Source organism: Pogona vitticeps, chromosome 3 (genome assembly GCF_051106095.1).
Source record: "Pogona vitticeps strain Pit_001003342236 chromosome 3, PviZW2.1, whole genome shotgun sequence".
In the NCBI taxonomy this organism is placed as follows: domain Eukaryota; kingdom Metazoa; phylum Chordata; class Lepidosauria; order Squamata; family Agamidae; genus Pogona; species Pogona vitticeps.
In genome coordinates, this window is record NC_135785.1 from 99196942 (window position 1) to 99216313 (window position 19372).

Sequence of the window (19372 nt, forward strand, 5' to 3'; positions counted from 1 at the left end):
GAGAGCCCCACTGAACCCCATTGGACATGCTTCTGAGTAAATATACAGTGGATTCCCTGACATATTATTTTATAAAATTAGACTGAACATTTAGTTGTGATCATTCCTCTTTACAGAGTATTTCATTGCAATGCTATACTGGAGAAAGACTTATGTATTCCATTCCAGTCAGTATAAAAGTGGCGTGTCAGCAAAATGGAAGTTTATGTCTTAAGCCTGACTGTGTCTCTTCCACACCTTCAAATAAACTCAGTCTTTTGCATATGCTGGTGCATTGCCCGTTTATATTGGTTGAGGGGCTGTGTGTATTCTTCATTCTGTGCCAAGGACAGAAAAGGCAAACTATAGAACTGGGCAGAGAATACAACTTCCTGAGATTCCCAATGCTTTCCCACCTCCTTTTTCAAATTTAAGTTTCTACTCCTTATGGCTGTAAATAAGTGTTCAAAATTGGGGAGAGGGGAAGATCTCCCCAGGCTAGAGGATGGTGCTTCAGTATCTTTTTATACTCATGTTTCCTAGCTTTTTCTCAAGATTAAATTTAAGTGAAAGGAACACAATTGTAAAATCTCTTAATTTCCATAATTTATATCACCTAGTTAAGTATTCTTTATTATGTGTTTGAATAACTTGGATAGAAAATGTTTGTCTTGTTTAACACAAAATGCTCACACAACCCTGAGAACATAGTACATGTACATAGTGTCCTCACTTGGACCCTGCACACACATACCTCCTTGATACTGTTCAACCAAAGGAAAAACAAAATGTAACTTTCTGAGAGTTTTGCCTTTAAAAAACACTCTTAGAAGAACATTAGAGCTGCCGAAGATGTAATATATAGTTGAAATTAGAGAGGAACATCTCTTGAAATCTCAGAGGAAAGCCAGAGGAGTTGTTAAATAAGATTTACAACAATTGGAGATCCTGCACATCACTGTCCTGTATTGCTAGTTACTTCTCCCTGCAAATAGCAGAATAACGAAGCAGCAGCAGAATAATGAAGCAAACTAAAAGAACTTACTTGAATTAGTGCACGTCACATAATATATACCTGTTGTAGAATAGAGTTTTTCTTGGCACAGAACTGAAGTTGCTTTGACAGAGCAAAACTTCTTCCAAAGTGCTGAGTACACACAGCCCTGAAGATATGGCCTTGTGTATGTGTTGCCAAGCACAGGATCAGCTTGCCTGCTGAAACCCTTTCTTTTTATTTGCATATATGTATTTTTGTAACTTTGTTTGTTTTGTGCAAATTGACCAATGTCAGCACTCCGGTGTGTGCTTATATCTCAGTGTGTAATTGGAGTGGATTGTTGAAAAGAGGCACTCTTGCCATTCGAATTGGAAAGGGTTTTGCAGCTTTGCCAATTATTAACCATGTTTTCCCATAAGCGTGCTTGAAACTGTATGACAAACAGGGAGGAAGGACATAATGTCAGCAAACTGAAAAATACATGTACAATATAAATTGCTTCTTCTCTTTCTTTTATTTGGTATAGTCCTGTAATAGTGGAAATTCCTCACTTTGGATCGATGCGAGGAAAGGAAAGGGAGCTGATTGTGCTACGGAGTGAAAATGGTGAGACATGGAAAGAACATCAGTATGACAGCAGACATGAAAACCTCACTGAAATACTGAATGGCATGAATGAAGGTAAGTGTAACTTTCACTTGTATAAATGTTAAAGGCTGTAGAAATAGCAGATATTCTGTAAATGACTGAAGGTGAATTGCACTGTGCCTGTAGAGTTACAGCATGTGCTTTGCAGAGAGAAGGTCCCAGATTCAATCCCTGATGGCTACAAATAGAACTAAAATACCTCTTGCCCGGCCTCAAACCCTGGGGAGCCGTTGTTGCCAATTGCTATCAACAACACTGCACTTGATGGATCAGTGGTCTGATTCACTGTTAGGCAGCTTCCTGTGATCTGTAAATGACACAATCACAACATTGAGCTTCCCAAATACATAACCATACATCCCGCTTCTTGTAGGAAGTGAAATATATAATTCACCAATGCAAGCTAATTATGGAAGATCAAAAGAGTTAAGGTATATTGCTCAGACCCCCCACGTCTTTACCTGAAGTGAATAGGTTATGTCCCTTTATCATCAGAGGTTAAAAAAAAGTTCATTTCTAAGATTACAAATTGCAGATTCTCCCAGCCAACTAGGCCACTGGCTTCCATTTTTTAAAGTTATAGTAGAAGAAAGGAACTTCTATTAATACCCTGTTAATGTGTGATCCCAATGTATAACAGTGGCTCCAAAGCATTTTTGACAGGACATCAGGAAGTGGAGTGTTTTCTTTTTTGGGACAAGCATTCAAAGATCTCAGTGTTTCTCTCAGTGTTATAATTTTGTATATCGCATTGTCTGCACAAAAATTCAAAATATGTTATGCTGTGAACCTAGATGTAGTTCCTAGGAGTAGATTTCATAGACTTCATAGGAACTTAACATCTGAGTAAATGTGTGTAAAGCATTGGGTTGCTTCTAACTCATCTTCAAGATCCTTGCACTCCTCATTGGTGTCAGGGCATTTTTGCACCTTAATCTTAAAATGGTTCAGTTTGGTATGTAACACAGAAGTACGTCTAGATTGACTAGAACATATATTCATTCTTCCTTCCTTTCTGTCTCATATGTTTATACCTTCCACTCCTGAAACAAGAAAAGAATATAAAAATGAGCCTTACCATATCAAAGATCTCTTTATCCCTACTCTTGGTTTTCAGTAGTGGCCAGTTATACTATTGGAAAGACCACAGGCTTCCCATATACCAGAAGATGTATATTGGACACATCTTTGATGAAGTCAACATGTTTCCTTGCTTGTTTGTATGTGTCCCCAACTGCACCCTAAAGCTGGTATTCAGAAGCACAGTGTTCTTGAAGAAAGTATTCATATTTAGCTGTCATGGCTAATCCCCTCAAACCTTACAGGGGCAACCTGGTGGCTTCAGATACCCTATTTATTCCTCTAATGTGGTGGTTCTCAGCCTTGGGTCCCCAGATGTTCTACAACTCCTAGAAATCTTGGCCAGCACAGCTAATAAAGAACATAGGAAGAGCCCTGCTGAATCAGGCCAATGGCCCATCTAGTCCAGCTTCCTGTATCTCACAGTGGCCCCACCAGATGCCTCTGGGAGCACATGAGACAACTAGGTACCTGTCTCCTGATACCCCTCCTCTGCATCTGGCATTTTGAGGTACCTTCCTTTAAAGCCTGGAGATTATACATCCCCATCGTGGCTTGTAACCTGCAATGGACTTTTCCTCCAGGAATCTGTCCAATCCCCTTTTAAAGGCATCTAGGCCAGATGCCATCACCACTTCCACAGACTAACAACACGCTGGGTAAAGAAATATTTATTTTCATCTGTTCTCACTCCCCCAACACTCAATTTGAGTGCATGTCCCCTGGTTCTGGTATTGCGTGAGAGGGAAAAGAGCTTCCCTCTATCCACTTCACCCATTTCCGGCATAATTTTATACGTCTCAGTCATGTCCCCACTCAGGCACTTTTTCTCTAGAGTAAAGAGCCCCAAAAGCTGTAGTCTTTCCTCATAAGGGAGGTCCCCCAGCCCATTCATCATTTTAGTTGCTCTTTTCTGCACCTTTTCCAGTTCCACTGCATCTTTTTTGAAGTGCGGCAACCAGAATTGTATGCAATACTCCAGCGTAGTGGGGAAGGTTTCTGAAAGTTGTGGTCCATGAACATTTTGGGACCCAGTGTTGGGAACCACTGCTCTAAAGCATTTTCTGGGTATTCTGGTGCCACGGGCAAAGGCCAAAATACCTTCTGTAGCTTGGCATAAAGCCATTTGAAAGGGAGGGGTGCATGCATAATACTCAATGCATTGTTCTCCATCATACAGTCACACTTCTTCTGTGGGGATAACAGTCTTCCCCATATCACATGTTCCCCATTTAATTCACACATTGCCACCACCACTCAAAGGACTGATGCTGACAAAACCGCATGCTTCTCAGGTGTTCCAGCAGCAATAAGCTAGATTTCTAGTGGTGTTTGATTGACAGGTGTGAGGAAATAATGCTGGAACAGATAGGCCTTGGATCTGATCCATCAGGGATTATCCTTAGCTCTTATACTTCTCCACATGGGGTGTTCAGTCCATTTCTTGGGTTGCAGCCATATGGAAGAAGTAACATCTGTCCCATTCTGTCCCTGAACACAGCAACTCAAAATAGCATAGTGACACTGTTTTCAGCCACTGTGCTTAACTGAAGTACTGCTGGATAGGATCCAGGGATGTGCTAGAGCAGATGTTACGTCCTCCATGTGCTCTTTGTGAGTAAGGAACAGGTTCTTCATTTAAAGACATTTACTTATGCGTCAACCAGATCTCACTAGTGTAATGTTGAAACAGTGATGCTGCTTATCTAAGGGGTGGGATCCTGACAATTGATAAAAGCTGTCTGGGTATTATCACTTTTTGTGATCTAATCCAGTTTAGTACGTTAGGTACCATGAAGTTGGAAAGAACTTACAACCACTCTGATAGGGCTTTCAAGGTAAGGAATGGTTGTATCAGTTTCACTCTCCCAGCGAGTTTTCATAGCCAAGTGAATCCAGTAATAAAATCTAGTTGTAATTATCAAGGCCATATTATTCATAAGGCTGACTAGGCTGAAGCTTAGTGGCCCTGTGGAGACTAGGGGCCTGTCAGGTTTTTGTTGTTGTTGTTTTTTGCTAAGGCACCAGCGGTTAAAGGTACATACAGATTTGTCCGTACACACACACACACACACACACACACACACACACACACACACACACACACTCATACTATATATAGCGGTTAAAGGTACATACAGATTTGTCACTTGACGACAATAATCCATTATGTTGAAATCGCTGTTAAGCGAAATCGTTGTCAAGCGAATTTTAAAAACCCATTGAAATGCATTGAAAACGGTTCAATGCGTTCCAATGGGCTAAATACCTCCTCGTTTTGCAAAGATCCTCCATAGGGCGGCCATTTTCTGGTGCCTGTAAAGCGAGGAATCCATCCTAAAGCACAGTGGGGAGCCATTTTGCACAGCGGGCGGCCATTTTAGAGCTGCCAATCATCTGTTTTAGAATAATCGTCTAGCGAAAAATCGGTTCCCGAAGCAGGGAACCGATCATCATCAAGCGAATTTTTCCTTTCTAAACATCGTTTTAGTTGTATTTTAATCATTTTATCTTTTATTGTATTTTAATTGAATTTTAATTGTTGTAAGCTGCCCAGAGACCTTTGGGTAGAGTGGGCAGCATATAAGTTAAATAAGTAAGTAAGTAAGTAAGTAAGTAAGTAAGTAAGTAAGTAAGTAAGTAAGTAAGTAAGTAAGTAAGTAAGTAAGTAAGTAAGTAAATAAATAAGTAAATAAATAAATAAATAAATAAATAAATAAATAAATAAATAAATATTGTGAAACCATGTCAGCTGTCCTCTCTTATTACACCAGGTGTAATACACCTCCATGAGCAATGCAGTCTAGTCATGACCTTGATTGCATGTGCTCGAACCTTCCTATAGTCCATTGGGACCAGACAAAAGAGTTATTATTTATTAAAAATTAAAAAGAGAAATGGCAGCCAACATGTACAGGCACAAGTCAGGATTTCAAAAGAGAAAAGAGTGGGAAGAATGATTGCACTGCTAGAAAAGATGTCAGTAGACTTTATTTCAGCTGGGTACTGTTGTCCATGTAAATACTGAAAGTATAAATGATGGCATAAGTGCTGCTTCCCAAGTAATTACGATATTGAACAATTATACCCCCAAGTTGTGCTTTTCTGACGAGTTCTATTCACACAATATAAATATATAAAAAATTGTAAACAGAATTCTTCAGGAGACCCTCAAAATGGATATAGGGCTATGTACTGCAGTCTAAAGGGACGTGGTGGTGTTGCGGGCTAAACTGAAGAAGCCTCTGTGCTGCAAGGTCAGAAGGCTAGCAGTCATAAGATCGAAGCCACGCAACGGAGGGAGCTCCCGTCGCTTGTCCCAGTTCTTACCAACCTAGCAGTTCGAAAGCATGTAAAAATGTGAGTAGATAAATAGGTGGGAAGGTAACAGCGTTCCGTGTCTAGTCGCACTGGCCACGTGACCACAGAAACTGTATTCAGACAAACGCTGGCTCTACAGCTTGGAAATGGGGATGAGCACCGCTCCCTAGAGTCGGACACGACTGGAGTAAATGTCAAGGAGAACCTTTACCTTTACTTTACTATAGTCTACTCTTGTACCTACTATAGCAGAGTCACATTGTCATCTGTAGTGGGGTGAAAGATTGAAGTGTTGGAGGTGTCAGGAAATACCCAAAAGCCTAGGTGCCCATTCATAGACTAATATGGCCCTAGTAATTATCAATCTCTTGTCTCTTCCCAATTTAAAAACAATTTCTCTTTCTAATGATTGCAGCACCATCTACTGGCAAAGCTAAATCCAAAATCAAAAATGCTAGGACGAAGCATTTTACAAATGAGAAGTATTCATAAATAAAACATAGCCAGAAACTAAGTTTTTATATCTAAAATGGGACATAAGGTTAATTAGACACATGGATCTTAGCAACAGAGTTTTTATTATTTCCCAGTGCCTTATCCAGTGTTACCTGAGATCAGTCCATCATGATCTACTATGGCATATAACTAATTCACAAAGAGGTACTGTAATACTCCTCCCTGTATCTCCATCTCTCCCAAAATCAGTGTAGCAGATACAGTTTTAAGGGAAATTCATGTAGTAAAATTATTTATTAAAATATTGGTTACACTTACACCCTGCCTTTTGACTGCAAAGTCTTAGAATCTTCATAAAATGATTCATAGTTAATCTTCCTAGTATCATTTATAAATAACAATATTAATAATATCATTTATCAGTTTAAGTGTCCTCTGTTGTTCCTTCACCAGTATAACTTATAGCCAGCAGAATGGGCAACTTGAAGCCAGCCAAATGTTTTTTGACTGTATTTCTCTTCAGTTGCTATGCTAGCTGGCTGATGGGGGCTGCTGCCCAGAAGGCCACAACTAGATGGTTCTTCAGCATTTTCCTATTTATATTGGGACACAACCCTATGTGTATGAAAATGAGGAAGCCTCACTGAATGGGGGGGGGGGAGGGAAATCCACACAGAAAAGTAATTTATTTTTAAAAATATTTATTTCTTACATTTTTGCCTTTCATTTCAACCATAAAGCAAGTCAAGGCAGCTTAGAATCTATATAAAACAGTTTATAGTATCTTCATAATATTATTTACGCATTCAGTCAGGATTAAAAATACTGTGTGGGTTCTTGAGTCACACAAAATTTGTTTCCAGGTTCTTGGTTCATAGGGGGGGAAAAGATTATTCTGAGAAAGGCCGTGAAGCTGCGTCTAGCTGGTCACAGCATATTTTTTAACCCGTGAAATGAAACAAGACAGCATCCTTGAAGAAACCATTAAGGGTAGTTGATATGGTTTTAGTTTTGTTATGACAAAGGATAATCTAAAGCACGTTGAGGACAGTCTGTGGCATGACAGAAATAGTGAACATGCTCTTGTAAAAAGTCTAGTCATGAACTTTTAAGGTGTAATATTTGTAGATGCCTTTTGAACACTGTCCCTTTTTCTTTATTCAGAGTTGGACAGTGCCGAAGAACTCGAGAAGAAGCGTATCTGCAGAATTATTACCAAGGATTTCCCCCAGTATTTCGCTGTGGTTTCACGAATTAAGCAAGAGAGCAACCAGATCGGACCAGAGGGTGGCATCTTGAGCAGCACGACTGTACCCCGAGTCCAGGCTTCCTTCCCTGAGGGAGCATTGACGAAAAGAATACGAGTGGGCCTCCAGGTAACAAGATCGCATTGCTCTGAAATCCAGAGGGAAGGTTTACCTGAAGCAAAGCAGGAGATGTATCTCCCCTGATAGGGGCCAATTTCTGCAGGGAAGCAAATACATGCAGTGTGCTGTCCCTTCATATACCACAGAGGAGGGAAACGTGTGAGTGCTGCCCATATGCAGTTCCGTATATGTTGGTGAAAATCACTCTGTTGATTTTCTGCTTTAATGCGGACATGAACAAAACTAACAGCTTTTTCCCATATGTACTTTTGTAGGCAGGAGTGGTGGAAATAGCAGAAGCTATTTAACCCTCACTCCTTGACAATGAATGAGATACTATATGAGACGTTACCATTGTGTTCTAGATGGGCAAGGAGGAGCTGCGCATTCTCACTCCACCCTCTGGGCTCTTTCACGTAGCATCTCATTCATTTCACTTAGAGAAGGTGCTGCTTCTTTCACTCCTCTGTGGCAAATTGCAGCCATCAAAACTACCTCTTCTCTACCTGTTAAAGGCAAAACGGCCATGTTACCATTCATCTTTAATCTCGTCATGGAGTCTTTCCCAGAGCTGAAAATCTCTACATCTCAAGGTACAGCAGCATATTTATGTACAGCAGCATCACTTGTGCAAAAGGTGTGCTTTCACTTTAAAAACTCTTTGGAGATTTTTCTCCTGGTCTCCCATTTCAGCACTGGTAGTTCATCAGCCAAGCGGAGGTGGAAGTATTCCACTGTTCTGGAATAAGATACCCCATTTATTCCTGTCACGGACCACTCTTGCTTGGTAGTATGGTAGAGCACCAAAGCTAATAAAGATTTGCAAATGTTTAATACTACATTTGTTTTAATGAATTCTGTAATGGATTTTAGAGGATTCACATAGCTTTTACAACTTATGTAGAAAATAGAAACAGAAATATAATACTTTCTTGTTGTTGTTAGTTGTTAAGTCGTGTCCGACTCTTCGTGATCCCATGGACCAGAGCACGCCAGGCCCACCTGTCTTCCACTGGCTCCCGGAGTTTAGTCAAATTCATGTTTGTAGCTTTGATGACACTTTCCAACCACCTCGTCCTCTGTCGTCCTCATCTCCTCTTGACCTCACACTTTCCCAGAATCAGGGTCTTTTCCAGGGAGTCTTCTCTTCTCATGAGATGGCCAAAGTATTGGAGCCTCAGCTTCAAGATGTCTCCTTCCAGTGAGCACTCAGGGTTGATTTCCTTTAGAATGGATAGGTTTGTTCTCCTTGCAGTCCAGGGGACTCTCAAGAGTCTCCTCCAGCACTACAATTCAAAAGCATCAATTCTTCGGCAGTCAGACTTTTTATGGTCCAGCTCTCACTTCCATACATCGCTACTGGAAAAACTATAGCTTTGACCATGCGGACCTTTGTTGGCAAGGTGATGTCTCTGCTTTTTAAGCTGTTGTCTATGTTTGTAACACTTTCCTCCCAAGAAGCAGGCATCTTTTAATTTTGGGGCTGCTGTCACCATCTGCAGTGATCATGGAGCCCAAGAAAGTAAAATCTGTCACTGCCTCCATATCTTTCCCTTCTTCTTCGTAACCTCTGTGAATGCACATGATAGGGTTAAGTCCGCACCTGCGCCGGGCTTCTCAGAATATTCTACAGCTTAGGAGAAAAAATTGAATAATTAAGTGTTGCCCTTACAACGCATGCTCCGCCCACCCGTAGCCTCAGTTCCATTTTACCGCCTTCGTGTACGGAACTTCTCCTGCTAGAACTCTTTCCAACCTTTTTTTGGTGTTCTTGGCTCGATTTTGGCTTTTCCAGACGACTATTCTCTTATCTGTTGCCCCTTTATTGGACTACTGTGCTTGTGTCTGACCTCAGACTGTTCCTTTGACTACGTTTTTGGCTCTTCCCGCTTTCTGGTTTGACCTTGAACTGTTTCTCGCTTATCCACTGGTCTGCTACTGTGAGTTTTTCCTTCTGGGCTCCCTGATTTATGTCCCCCTCAGGCCCCTTTAGAAAGTGCACCTCGTGTAATCGCAAACTGCCGTTTTCGGACGGGCACGAGAGTTGTGTGTTCTGTCTGGGAGAGACACATTTGGTGCAGTCTTGCAAGGAGTGCAAGAAATTCACGCAGGCGGCTCTTAGAGCCAGGCAACAGAGACTTAAACTTTTTCTCTGGGACGCCACCCTCTCAGCTTCCCATCCTAGCACCATGGAGGTATCTCGGTCCCACTCAACTGTGGCCAGGGCGGGTGATTCTACCAACCCCCTCCCCCCCCTTACCACCTCCTAAGCCAGGAAGACCTGCAAAAAAATTGTCGTCATCGACATCTAAGGCAGCCTTACCGCCAACTGGTCTATCTACTAATCCCGCTCAGGGCACATCTAAAGAGGCTCCCGACAGCAAACCATCTTCCAAATCGGCTAAATCCATCAAGGAGCCTGCAAGGAAAAAGAAAGAGAAAGCACGTCTAAAACCTAGGAAGGACAGGGCGCATAAAGGGGATGATCTCCATTGCCGGTCACTACCATCCCTAATTCGCCCCCCTCCCCCATCTTGGAGGAGGCTGAGGACACGCACGAGTCTTGTATGGATGATGGAGATTCTCTCCCACCCCGAAAACTACTGGCAATGGCCGGAACACAGAGCCGTTCATGCAGCCCCAACCCACTAGATGGCATACCAATATCTAGCGCTGGTTCTGCCCTACAAAGCCCTGTTTCCACCGGGTGGGCATCTTCAGTGGTCTCCTGTTCTCCGAGCCCGATTTCTCCATCTCGTAAGAGAACAGCAAAGACTAAGCATATTTCTCCGTCTCGGGCCCGACGCCCCCACCGGGGAGATAGTTATTCTACCTCGGCCCTCTCGATGCCGAGGCAGAGCTTCCCGGGAGAACTCTTATTTATTTGTTTGTTTGTTTGTTTGTTTGTTTAATTTATACCCCGCCTATCTGGTCGGTGAGGACCTCAACTGCCATCATCGGCACCAAGAAAGGGACACTGATTCTGATTCCTTGTCCAATGACAGAGCCTACCGCTCCCGCAAGAGGGTGTGCTATGTTTATGCCGTCTCCTCTTCACCATCTCCTTCCCCCCCAGACATCGGGGCCGAGGAACATCCAGAGCCCAAAAACATACAGATAAATCAAGGCCAGATCATCATTAGCCCCAGGCCAGTCATGACCACGGGGCCAAGCCTTCCATTCCATCCAACACCGCGGGCAGGCAGTCTACAACTGTCACAGTGTCGACCGGGCTCACGGGCAAAAGCATGACTCATGGGAAGAGGCCACGTTCCCCACCTCCGCCATCTTTACCGGAGGAAAGGGGATCCTCAGTGGGTCTGACAGCACCTCTGGTCACCCCTCTTGAAGAATCAGATAATGAGTCCGTTTCAGGTGGCCCCTCAGAATTCGGCGCCTCAGACATTCATGCCCCTGCATCTGCCGAAGACTTTTCTTCGTATGTACAGATGGTGTCTCGCATGGCAAAGGCCCTCAAACTTGACATTGAAAAGACTCCCCTCTCTGCAGAGGATCTCGTCTTTGGAATTGTTGATAAAGGCAAAGCGCCCCCACTCAGCATCACCCTCATTCCATCCTTGCTGGCTACGATTAAAGAATCTTGGTCCACCCTGGCCACCTCTACACAAGTCACTCGTAGGGTTGAGAATTATTACAAAACATATGGTGAGGACGCGGTGTGACACACCCTAAGTTCCCCTGGTTTATTTCTTCACACAACCCAGGTTCACTTTTGGGAATGACACTTGTTTTCAACCCTTTCCGCCACCACCAGAGGATTTCTCCTCACTCTATCAAATATGATTCTTAAATCAGTGTTATTCAATCAAATAAAATTTATTAAAGTGTTCATAAATAAATCATATAAAGTAAATCATGGATGGACTTATTTCATTTAATCAATCAACTGTGCTTTAGTAACATTTATATTTGCTTATGCAGAATCATGTTAATACAAGTATTTATTCATTTCTTTTCTTATTCATTTCTTTCTCTGACTCTCTATTACTCTTCACTAACACAAGACTGGTCCTGACTAAAACTGTAACTGATCCCTGACTGAAGTCCTATCTAACTCCTAACTCATTTCTCTAACTCTCAACTCAGACTCTGAGACTCTGTCATCCATTCTCTTAAATATCCTTAGTTCCGCCTCTTCTGTACAGCCATTGGTTCCCGAGTCAGGGTTCCATTGTGATGGACAGGAGTGGTTCTTGACCTGTCCGTCACACGTGGCTTTCCTGACTAAGCACCCAGTGACTAACTCGATCATTGTCCAGTCTAACCAATCTAAGGCATCCTCAAAGGCGCAAATCACTCCCTCCAGTAGGGAAGGTAGAAAGCTAGATGTCCTTGGCAGGAAGATGTACTCCTTCACCACCTTTCTTATCAGGGTGGCAAATTACCAGGCAGCCATGGCTGCCTATCAACACCAGCTCTGGGAAAGACTGCTACCCGTCCTCCAAGAGATACCAGATGACTTAAGAGCCCCCCTGCTCAATACCTTTGAAGAGGCAACTAATGTAGCTAAACATCAACTGCTAGCCTCACGTCACTCTGCTGATAGTGCATCTAAAACTATGACATCTTCCATAATACTGCGTCGCCATGCTTGGCTTCGGTCTTCAGGCATCAATGAAGACGCCAAGAACCGTGTTGAGGCTCTTCCCTTTGATGCCACTGGAGTCTTTAATGAGAAGACCAACGAGTCAATGGAAAGTTTCCACAAAATGAAAAAGATGGCAAAATCCTACACTGTACACCAGCAGCCAAAGTTTCAGTCCTACCAATGGCGTAAAACATACAGCACACAACATTACCTACCTTCTACGTCCCAAACTTACCGGCCGTTCAAGCAGCAGTCTCAATCTCGACTCCCTCATGCTTCCTCCGGGTCTCTCTCCTTCCGCTCTCAAACCCAAAGTCAGAGGCGTCAGTCCTATCGCCCTCCTGCCAAGAAACTGAGACATTATCTTTGACTCCACGATCACACTGGCATATCACCCAACTCCCCACATCCGTCTAGCTCCGTTCCTCCACAGCTGGTCTGCTATCACAACCGACAAATGGGTTCTCGACATCATCCAGTTCAGGTATCGCCTAGAGTTCTTAGAACTTCCCCCGTTAAGACGCATCAAACATACAGCCTTCAATCTAGCCTTACAAACGGAAATTTACAATCTACTTCAAAAACATGCTGTGGAACTAGTCCCCCACGAACACGCCACCAACGGTTTCTTCTCCAGGTACTTCGCTGTCCCCCCAAAAAGACGGGGGCATTCGTCCTATCTTAGATCTCTGGACGCTAAACCGTTACCTGCTCATAAGAAATTTCCGCATGGTCACAATAGAAACCATACTTCATCTGCTTCATCAGGGCAACTGGTTCACCATCATAGATCTCCAAGATGCCTCTTTTCATATTTCTATTCATCCTCATCACCGCATGTATCTGCGTTTTTGTTTTCTAGACCCCGTTTATCAGTTCTGTGCCCTCCCCTTCGGCTTATCTACCGCCCCTCACAATTTACAAAGTGCATGGCCCCCGTCGCCGCATATCTTCGCATGCACAACATAAAGGTGTACCCGTACATAGACGACTGGCTAATCGTGGCGGACTCTCCAGAAAACGCAGTTCACAGCACTGCATTTGTCGTGGAAACCCTCAGATCGCTAGGTAAACAAGTCAAAGGCCCACCTCCACTCCTCGCAAATCACAGAATATATAGGCACCTCAATCGATTCCATCACAGCACGTATCACCCTACCCCCTCAGCGCATATCCAAGATCCGACGAGCAATCCACCGGTTCCGACCTCACAGGACAGTATCAGCCCATCATGTCCAGCACCTCCTCGGCCTCATGACCTCTACCACTGTGGCTTTTCAGCATGCGCGACTAAAAATGAGATCCTTACAAGCATGGTTTCTCACATTGTTCAACCCACTAACGGATGATCCAGACAAATGCCTCAGGGTGACACCAGAACTCAGGCAACAACTTAAATGGTGAACTTTTGCTCCTCATCTCCTTGTCGGTCGCCCATTCTGACCACTTCAGCTCACAGCTGAAGTGACAACAGACGCCAGCCCTATAGGCTGGGGTGCCCATTGCGACGACCACAACATTCATGCACTCTGGTCACGCAGGGAACAACGGCTTCACATCAATCAGCTAGAAATGTGGGCAGTCATTAAAGGTTTTTGAGCGTTTCTACCACTTCTTCACGGACAAGCCATCCAAGTGGTTATGGACAATACGACCACAATGCATTATATAAACAAACAAGGAGGCACTCGCTCCCTTCGACTTATTTACCTAGCAGTTCTTCTGTGGGAATACTGCTACACCAATCACATATTCCCAGTGGCAGTCCATGTACCGACTGCCGACAACCAATTGGCGGATACACTCAGCCGTTTAACCACACAGACCCATGAATGGGAACTCGATCCATCTGTCTTCCTTCGGATCTGCCAAAGGTGGGGGACCCCACACATCGATATGTTTGCAACCAACAGCAACAAAAAATGCACCAGATACTGCTCCAGGGCAGGTCGCAGCCGCGACTCCTTAGGGGACACATTAATGGTTCCGTGGGAGGAGACACTTATCTACATGTTTCCTCCTCTCCCTCTTGTTCAAAGAACCATAGTCCTCATTCACCAGACCTCAGCAAATGCCATTCTCATAGCACCATTTTGGCCATGCCAGGTGTGGTTCTCCACGCTGAGAACCATGGCGGTCGATCACTTCGAGCTCCCAAGCATCCCGCACCTTCTCACACAAAACAACGGCAACCTTCACCATCCAGATGTCCAATCTCTCCATCTAGCAGCGTGGAGGATTCTCCCATGATCAAAAATGCCCTAGAGAAGGCTAGAAAACCACCTCCTGAAACCTATGCAAACAGATTTTGGTGTTGTTCTGACACTTTGTTAATTTATGATGTTTTTTTGAATTTTCTCCATTGGAAACCATTGGATGGTCTGTCTAATGGTTTCCAATGGAAAAAACAAAAAATCATCATAAATTAACGAAGTGTCAGAACAACACCAAAATCAGTTTGCGTAGCTTTCAGGAGGTGGACTAACCATTGCAATCATTTAAAACAGCTTCCAAACATTGTAAGACACTTTTACAGGAGCGAAAAAGGACTTCGCAAAGGCATTGAAATGTATTGAGTCGGCTTCAATACATTCCAAAATAGGAAACATTGTTTCACTCAACGATGTTTCCTATGGGGATTTTCACTGAACGATGGCAATCCGTTCCAATTGGAACGGATTAACCGGTTTTCAATGCATTCCTATGGGAAATGGTGTTTCACAGAACGATGTTTCACACAACGTTGATTTTTTTGGAACCAATTAACATCATTGTGTGAGGCACCACTGTATTCTGCTTTCGCATGATGTATTCTGCATATAAGTTAACTAAGCAGGGAGACAGTATACAGCCTTGTCATACTTCTTTCCCAACTTTGAACCAATCAGTTGTTCCATATCCAGTTCTAACTGTTGCTTCCTGTCCCACATAATAGATTTCTCAGGAGATATATAATGTGGTCAGACACTCCCATTTCTTTAAGAACTTGCCATAGTTTGCTGTGGTCCACACAGTCAAAGGCTTTTGTGTAGTCAATGAAGCAGAAATAGATGTTTTTCTGGAACTCTCTGGCTTTCTCCATAATCCAACACATGTTAGCAATTTGGTCTCTAGTTCTTCTACCCCTTTGAAATCCAGCTTGTACTTCTGGGAATTCTTGGTCCACATACTGCTGAAGCCTACCTTGGAGGATTTTGAGCATAACCTTGCCAACGTGTGAAATGAGTGCAATTGTACAATAGTTGGAGAATTCTTTGGCACTGCCCTTCTTTGGGATTGAGATGTAGACTGATCTTTTCTAATCCTCTGGCCACTGCTGAGTTTTCCAAACTTGCTGGCATATTGAATGTAGCACCTTAACAGCATCATAAGGTTTTAAATAGTTCATCTGGAACACCATCACCTCCACTGGCCTTGTTGTTAGCCATGCTTTCTAAGGCCCACTTGACTTCACTCTCCAGGATGTCTGGCTCAAGGTCAGCAACCACACTATCTGGGTTGTTCGGGACACCCAGATCTTTCTGGTATAATTCCTCTGTGTATTCTTGCCACCTCTTCTTGATGTCTTCTGCTTCTGTTAGGTCCCTCCCATTTTTGTCCTTTATCATGTCCATCTTTGAACAAAATGTTCCTTTAATATCTCCAATTTAATATCTCCAATCTCTGATTTTTCCCTTTCTATTATTTTACTCTGTATCTTTGCACTGTTCATTTAAGGCCTTCTTGTCTCTCCTTGCTATTCTTTGGAAGTCTGCATTCAATTTTCTGTAACTTTCTGTATCTCCCTTGCATTTTGTTTCCCTTCTCTTCTCTACTGTTTGTAAGGCGTCGTTGGACAGCCACTTTGCTTTCTTGCATTTCCTTTTCTTTGGGATGGTTTTTGTTGTTGTGTCCTGTACAATGTTACGAACCTCCATCCCTAGTTTTTCTGGCACTCTGTCCACGAAATCCAGTTCCTTAAATCTGTTCTTCAATTCCAATGTGTATTCATAAGGGATTTGGTTTAGATTATACCTGACTATCTCCATGATTTTTCCTAGTTTCTTCAGTTTATGCTTGAGTTTTGCTATAAGAAGCTGATGACCAGAGCCACAATCAGCTCCAGGTCTTGTTTTTGTTGACTGTATAGAGCTTCTCCATCTTTGGCTGCAGAGAATATAATCAATCTGATTTCGGTATTGCCCATCTGGTGATGTCCATGTGTAGAGTTGCCTCTTGTGTTGTTGGAAAAGAGTGTTTGTGATGACCAGCTTGTTCTCTTGACAAAACTCTATTAGCCTTTGCCCTGCTTCATTTTGAACTCCAAGGCCAAACTTCCCTGTTGTTCCTTTTATCTCTTGACTCCCTACTTTAGCATTCCAATCCCCTAGAATGAGAAGAACCTTTCTTTGGTGTCAGTTCTAGAAGGTGTTGTAAGTCTTCATAGAACTGGTCAATTTCAGCCTCTTCAGCATCAGTGGTTGGTGGATAAACTTGGATTACTGTGATGTTGAAAGGTCTGCCTTGGATTCGTATTGAAATCATTCTATCATTTTTGAGATTGTATCTCAGTACAGCTTTTCCCACTTTTTTGTTGACTATGAGAGCTACTCCATTTCTTCTACGGGATTCTTGCCCATAATAGTAGATATGATAATTGTCTGAATTGAATTTGAATATAATATTTAGATCAAGTATAAAATGTGTAATTATATGAAGTGATAATCTATGAAACTGAGAAAATGAGCATTATATTCTAATATGGAACAGTTAAGCTCTCCTTAAACAAAGAACAACTTAAAACTTTAATATCATAATTTTAGACTCTCCTTTTGTATTAATAACAGGCTCAACCAGTTCCAGATGAAACAGTCAAGAAAATTCTTGGCAACAAAGCAACTTTCAGCCCCATTGTCACTGTGGAACCAAGAAGAAGAAAATTCCATAAACCAATCACCATGACAATTCCAGTGCCACCACCTTCAGGGGAAGGGATAACCAATGGATACAAAGGCGATACAACACCCAGCCTTCGACTACTATGTAGTATTACAGGTTAGAACAGGGATGGATGACTCTTTTTTCTGTCTAGGGCTGCATTCCCTCACTGTTAATCTGTTATGGGGCATTGGCAGGAATTGGAATGACGGCTGGGCCACCATCTCTCTCTCTTTTTCTTTTCATACTTCATCCCTCCCTATCTGGTTTCCTTCTCATCCAACAAACCGTTAGAGAAGGAACAAATCACTCTTGCCAGGAGTCTGAAACTGTTTCCTTGCAGAGAGCTTTTGAAATTAGCTGAAGAACAGAGGTGCACCCATAGGTTAGACCAAGTGTGGCAACTGTGGCTCAGTTGAGATTTTTTCCAACTGTACCTCTTATGATTCCTTGTTGTTGGCTGTGATGGGAATGATTGGCAACAAAAACAAAAAAACCACACAGTGAGGCCTCAGTTGCCAACCTCTGGGTAAGGAAAAAAACACGAGAGATTGTGGTCTGTGTTTATTTTGCATGTCTTTCTAAATGAGTGTCTCAGCAACCTCACCCTTGGGCTTACATAGAAATAAAACCTAGAAGCACACTGAAGCATGATTCCAGATCTGCACAGTAACTGGGATCTTTGAATTCATGTGACTTTTGCATTATTGTCTTCCTAGGAGGTACTTCACCAGCTCAGTGGGAAGACATCACAGGAACCACTCCGCTGACCTTTGTTAATGATTGTGTGTCATTCACAACCAATGTTTCAGCCAGGTATAGTAAAAATGTGTGCAGTGTGGATTGTTATGCTTTGTAAAGACTTACAAATTGTTATTTAGAAGACCCCAAAAAACTTCAGTGATACACATTAATTGATGTGCTTAACAATTATTAGAATTTATATGGTTACCTGGTTCAATCATAGAATACTTTTTCTCTGTGAGTGACACAAATGTAAAGCAAATGTTTTACATATAGAAGAATCAATTCCTAACTGACAGCTCTGTCTAATAAGGCCACATGACATGATAAAGGGAAGAATCTTGTTTGAAATCTTGCAGTGCTACTGCCTGCCAGTATAAATGACACTGAACTGAGGGGACCAATGGTTTGACAGTATGAGGCTGCTTCAAATGATCAGAAGTATATAGGGTAACCTGGTAGTACATGGCTGGAATTCTCTTGCTTCATTATCGTACAATAAGTGCAATGCCAGGTTGCATTGGTGATTTTCACTAATTAACGAGTCACCACTTGTATCCCTTGTCACATCCCAGTTATGTGAGTTGGTCTGTAATGAGGGATGCATACATTAACTCAATAATTATTAGCAATTCACCACTGTGATTTACATTATTGCACATAGGACCCATGTAACTAATCAGTCTGTACCAGTATGTGATAAAGCTTATGCATCAAGAAGCATGTGTCTATCGTTAAAATAGACTGTCTTTTCCCACCTGCCTTTCAAAATTAACCCTCACTCCTTGACAGGAGTTCACTCACATCAAAGGATTATATATTATTATATTGGCTATTAGGAAGTATTCATTTTTCATAATTTTAGAAACTGAAACATTGCATATTTTTAACAGAAGCCTGAAGTTTCATCTACTGCTAGATTATGCATCTCTTTCTGTGTGAAATACATTTTTCTGTTACCTGACATAGAGAACTCTTACATCTGTGTATATATATTTATATATGCATTTCTCCAGGTTTTGGCTAGCAGACTGCCATCAAGTTCTTGAAACTGTCGGCCTGGCCACACAGCTTTATAGGGAATTAATATGTGTTCCATACATGGCCAAGTTTGTAATTTTTGCCAAAATGAATGATGCTGTGGAATCCAGTTTGCGTTGTTTCTGCATGACGGATGATAAAGTTGACAAAACTTTGGAGCAGCAAGAGAATTTTGAAGAAGTTGCAAGAAGCAAAGATATTGAGGTATGTCAA

The 19372-nt window shown here is 42.4% G+C and overlaps 1 protein-coding gene across 50 annotated transcripts in view; it reads left to right on the forward strand.

Moving 5' to 3' along the window:
* ANK3 (ankyrin 3) overlaps positions 1-19372 on the forward strand; it is a 543412-nt gene that overhangs the window by 484388 nt on the left and 39652 nt on the right. For all 50 annotated transcript variants that reach the window (XM_072995141.2, XM_078390918.1, XM_078390937.1 and 47 more), the window contains 5 exons: positions 1503-1657; positions 7646-7857; positions 17284-17491; positions 18094-18190; positions 19135-19363. In XM_072995141.2, coding sequence (XP_072851242.2) covers positions 1503-1657; positions 7646-7857; positions 17284-17491; positions 18094-18190; positions 19135-19363 — 901 coding nt within the window. The remainder of the gene's footprint in view (positions 1-1502; positions 1658-7645; positions 7858-17283; positions 17492-18093; positions 18191-19134; positions 19364-19372) is intronic.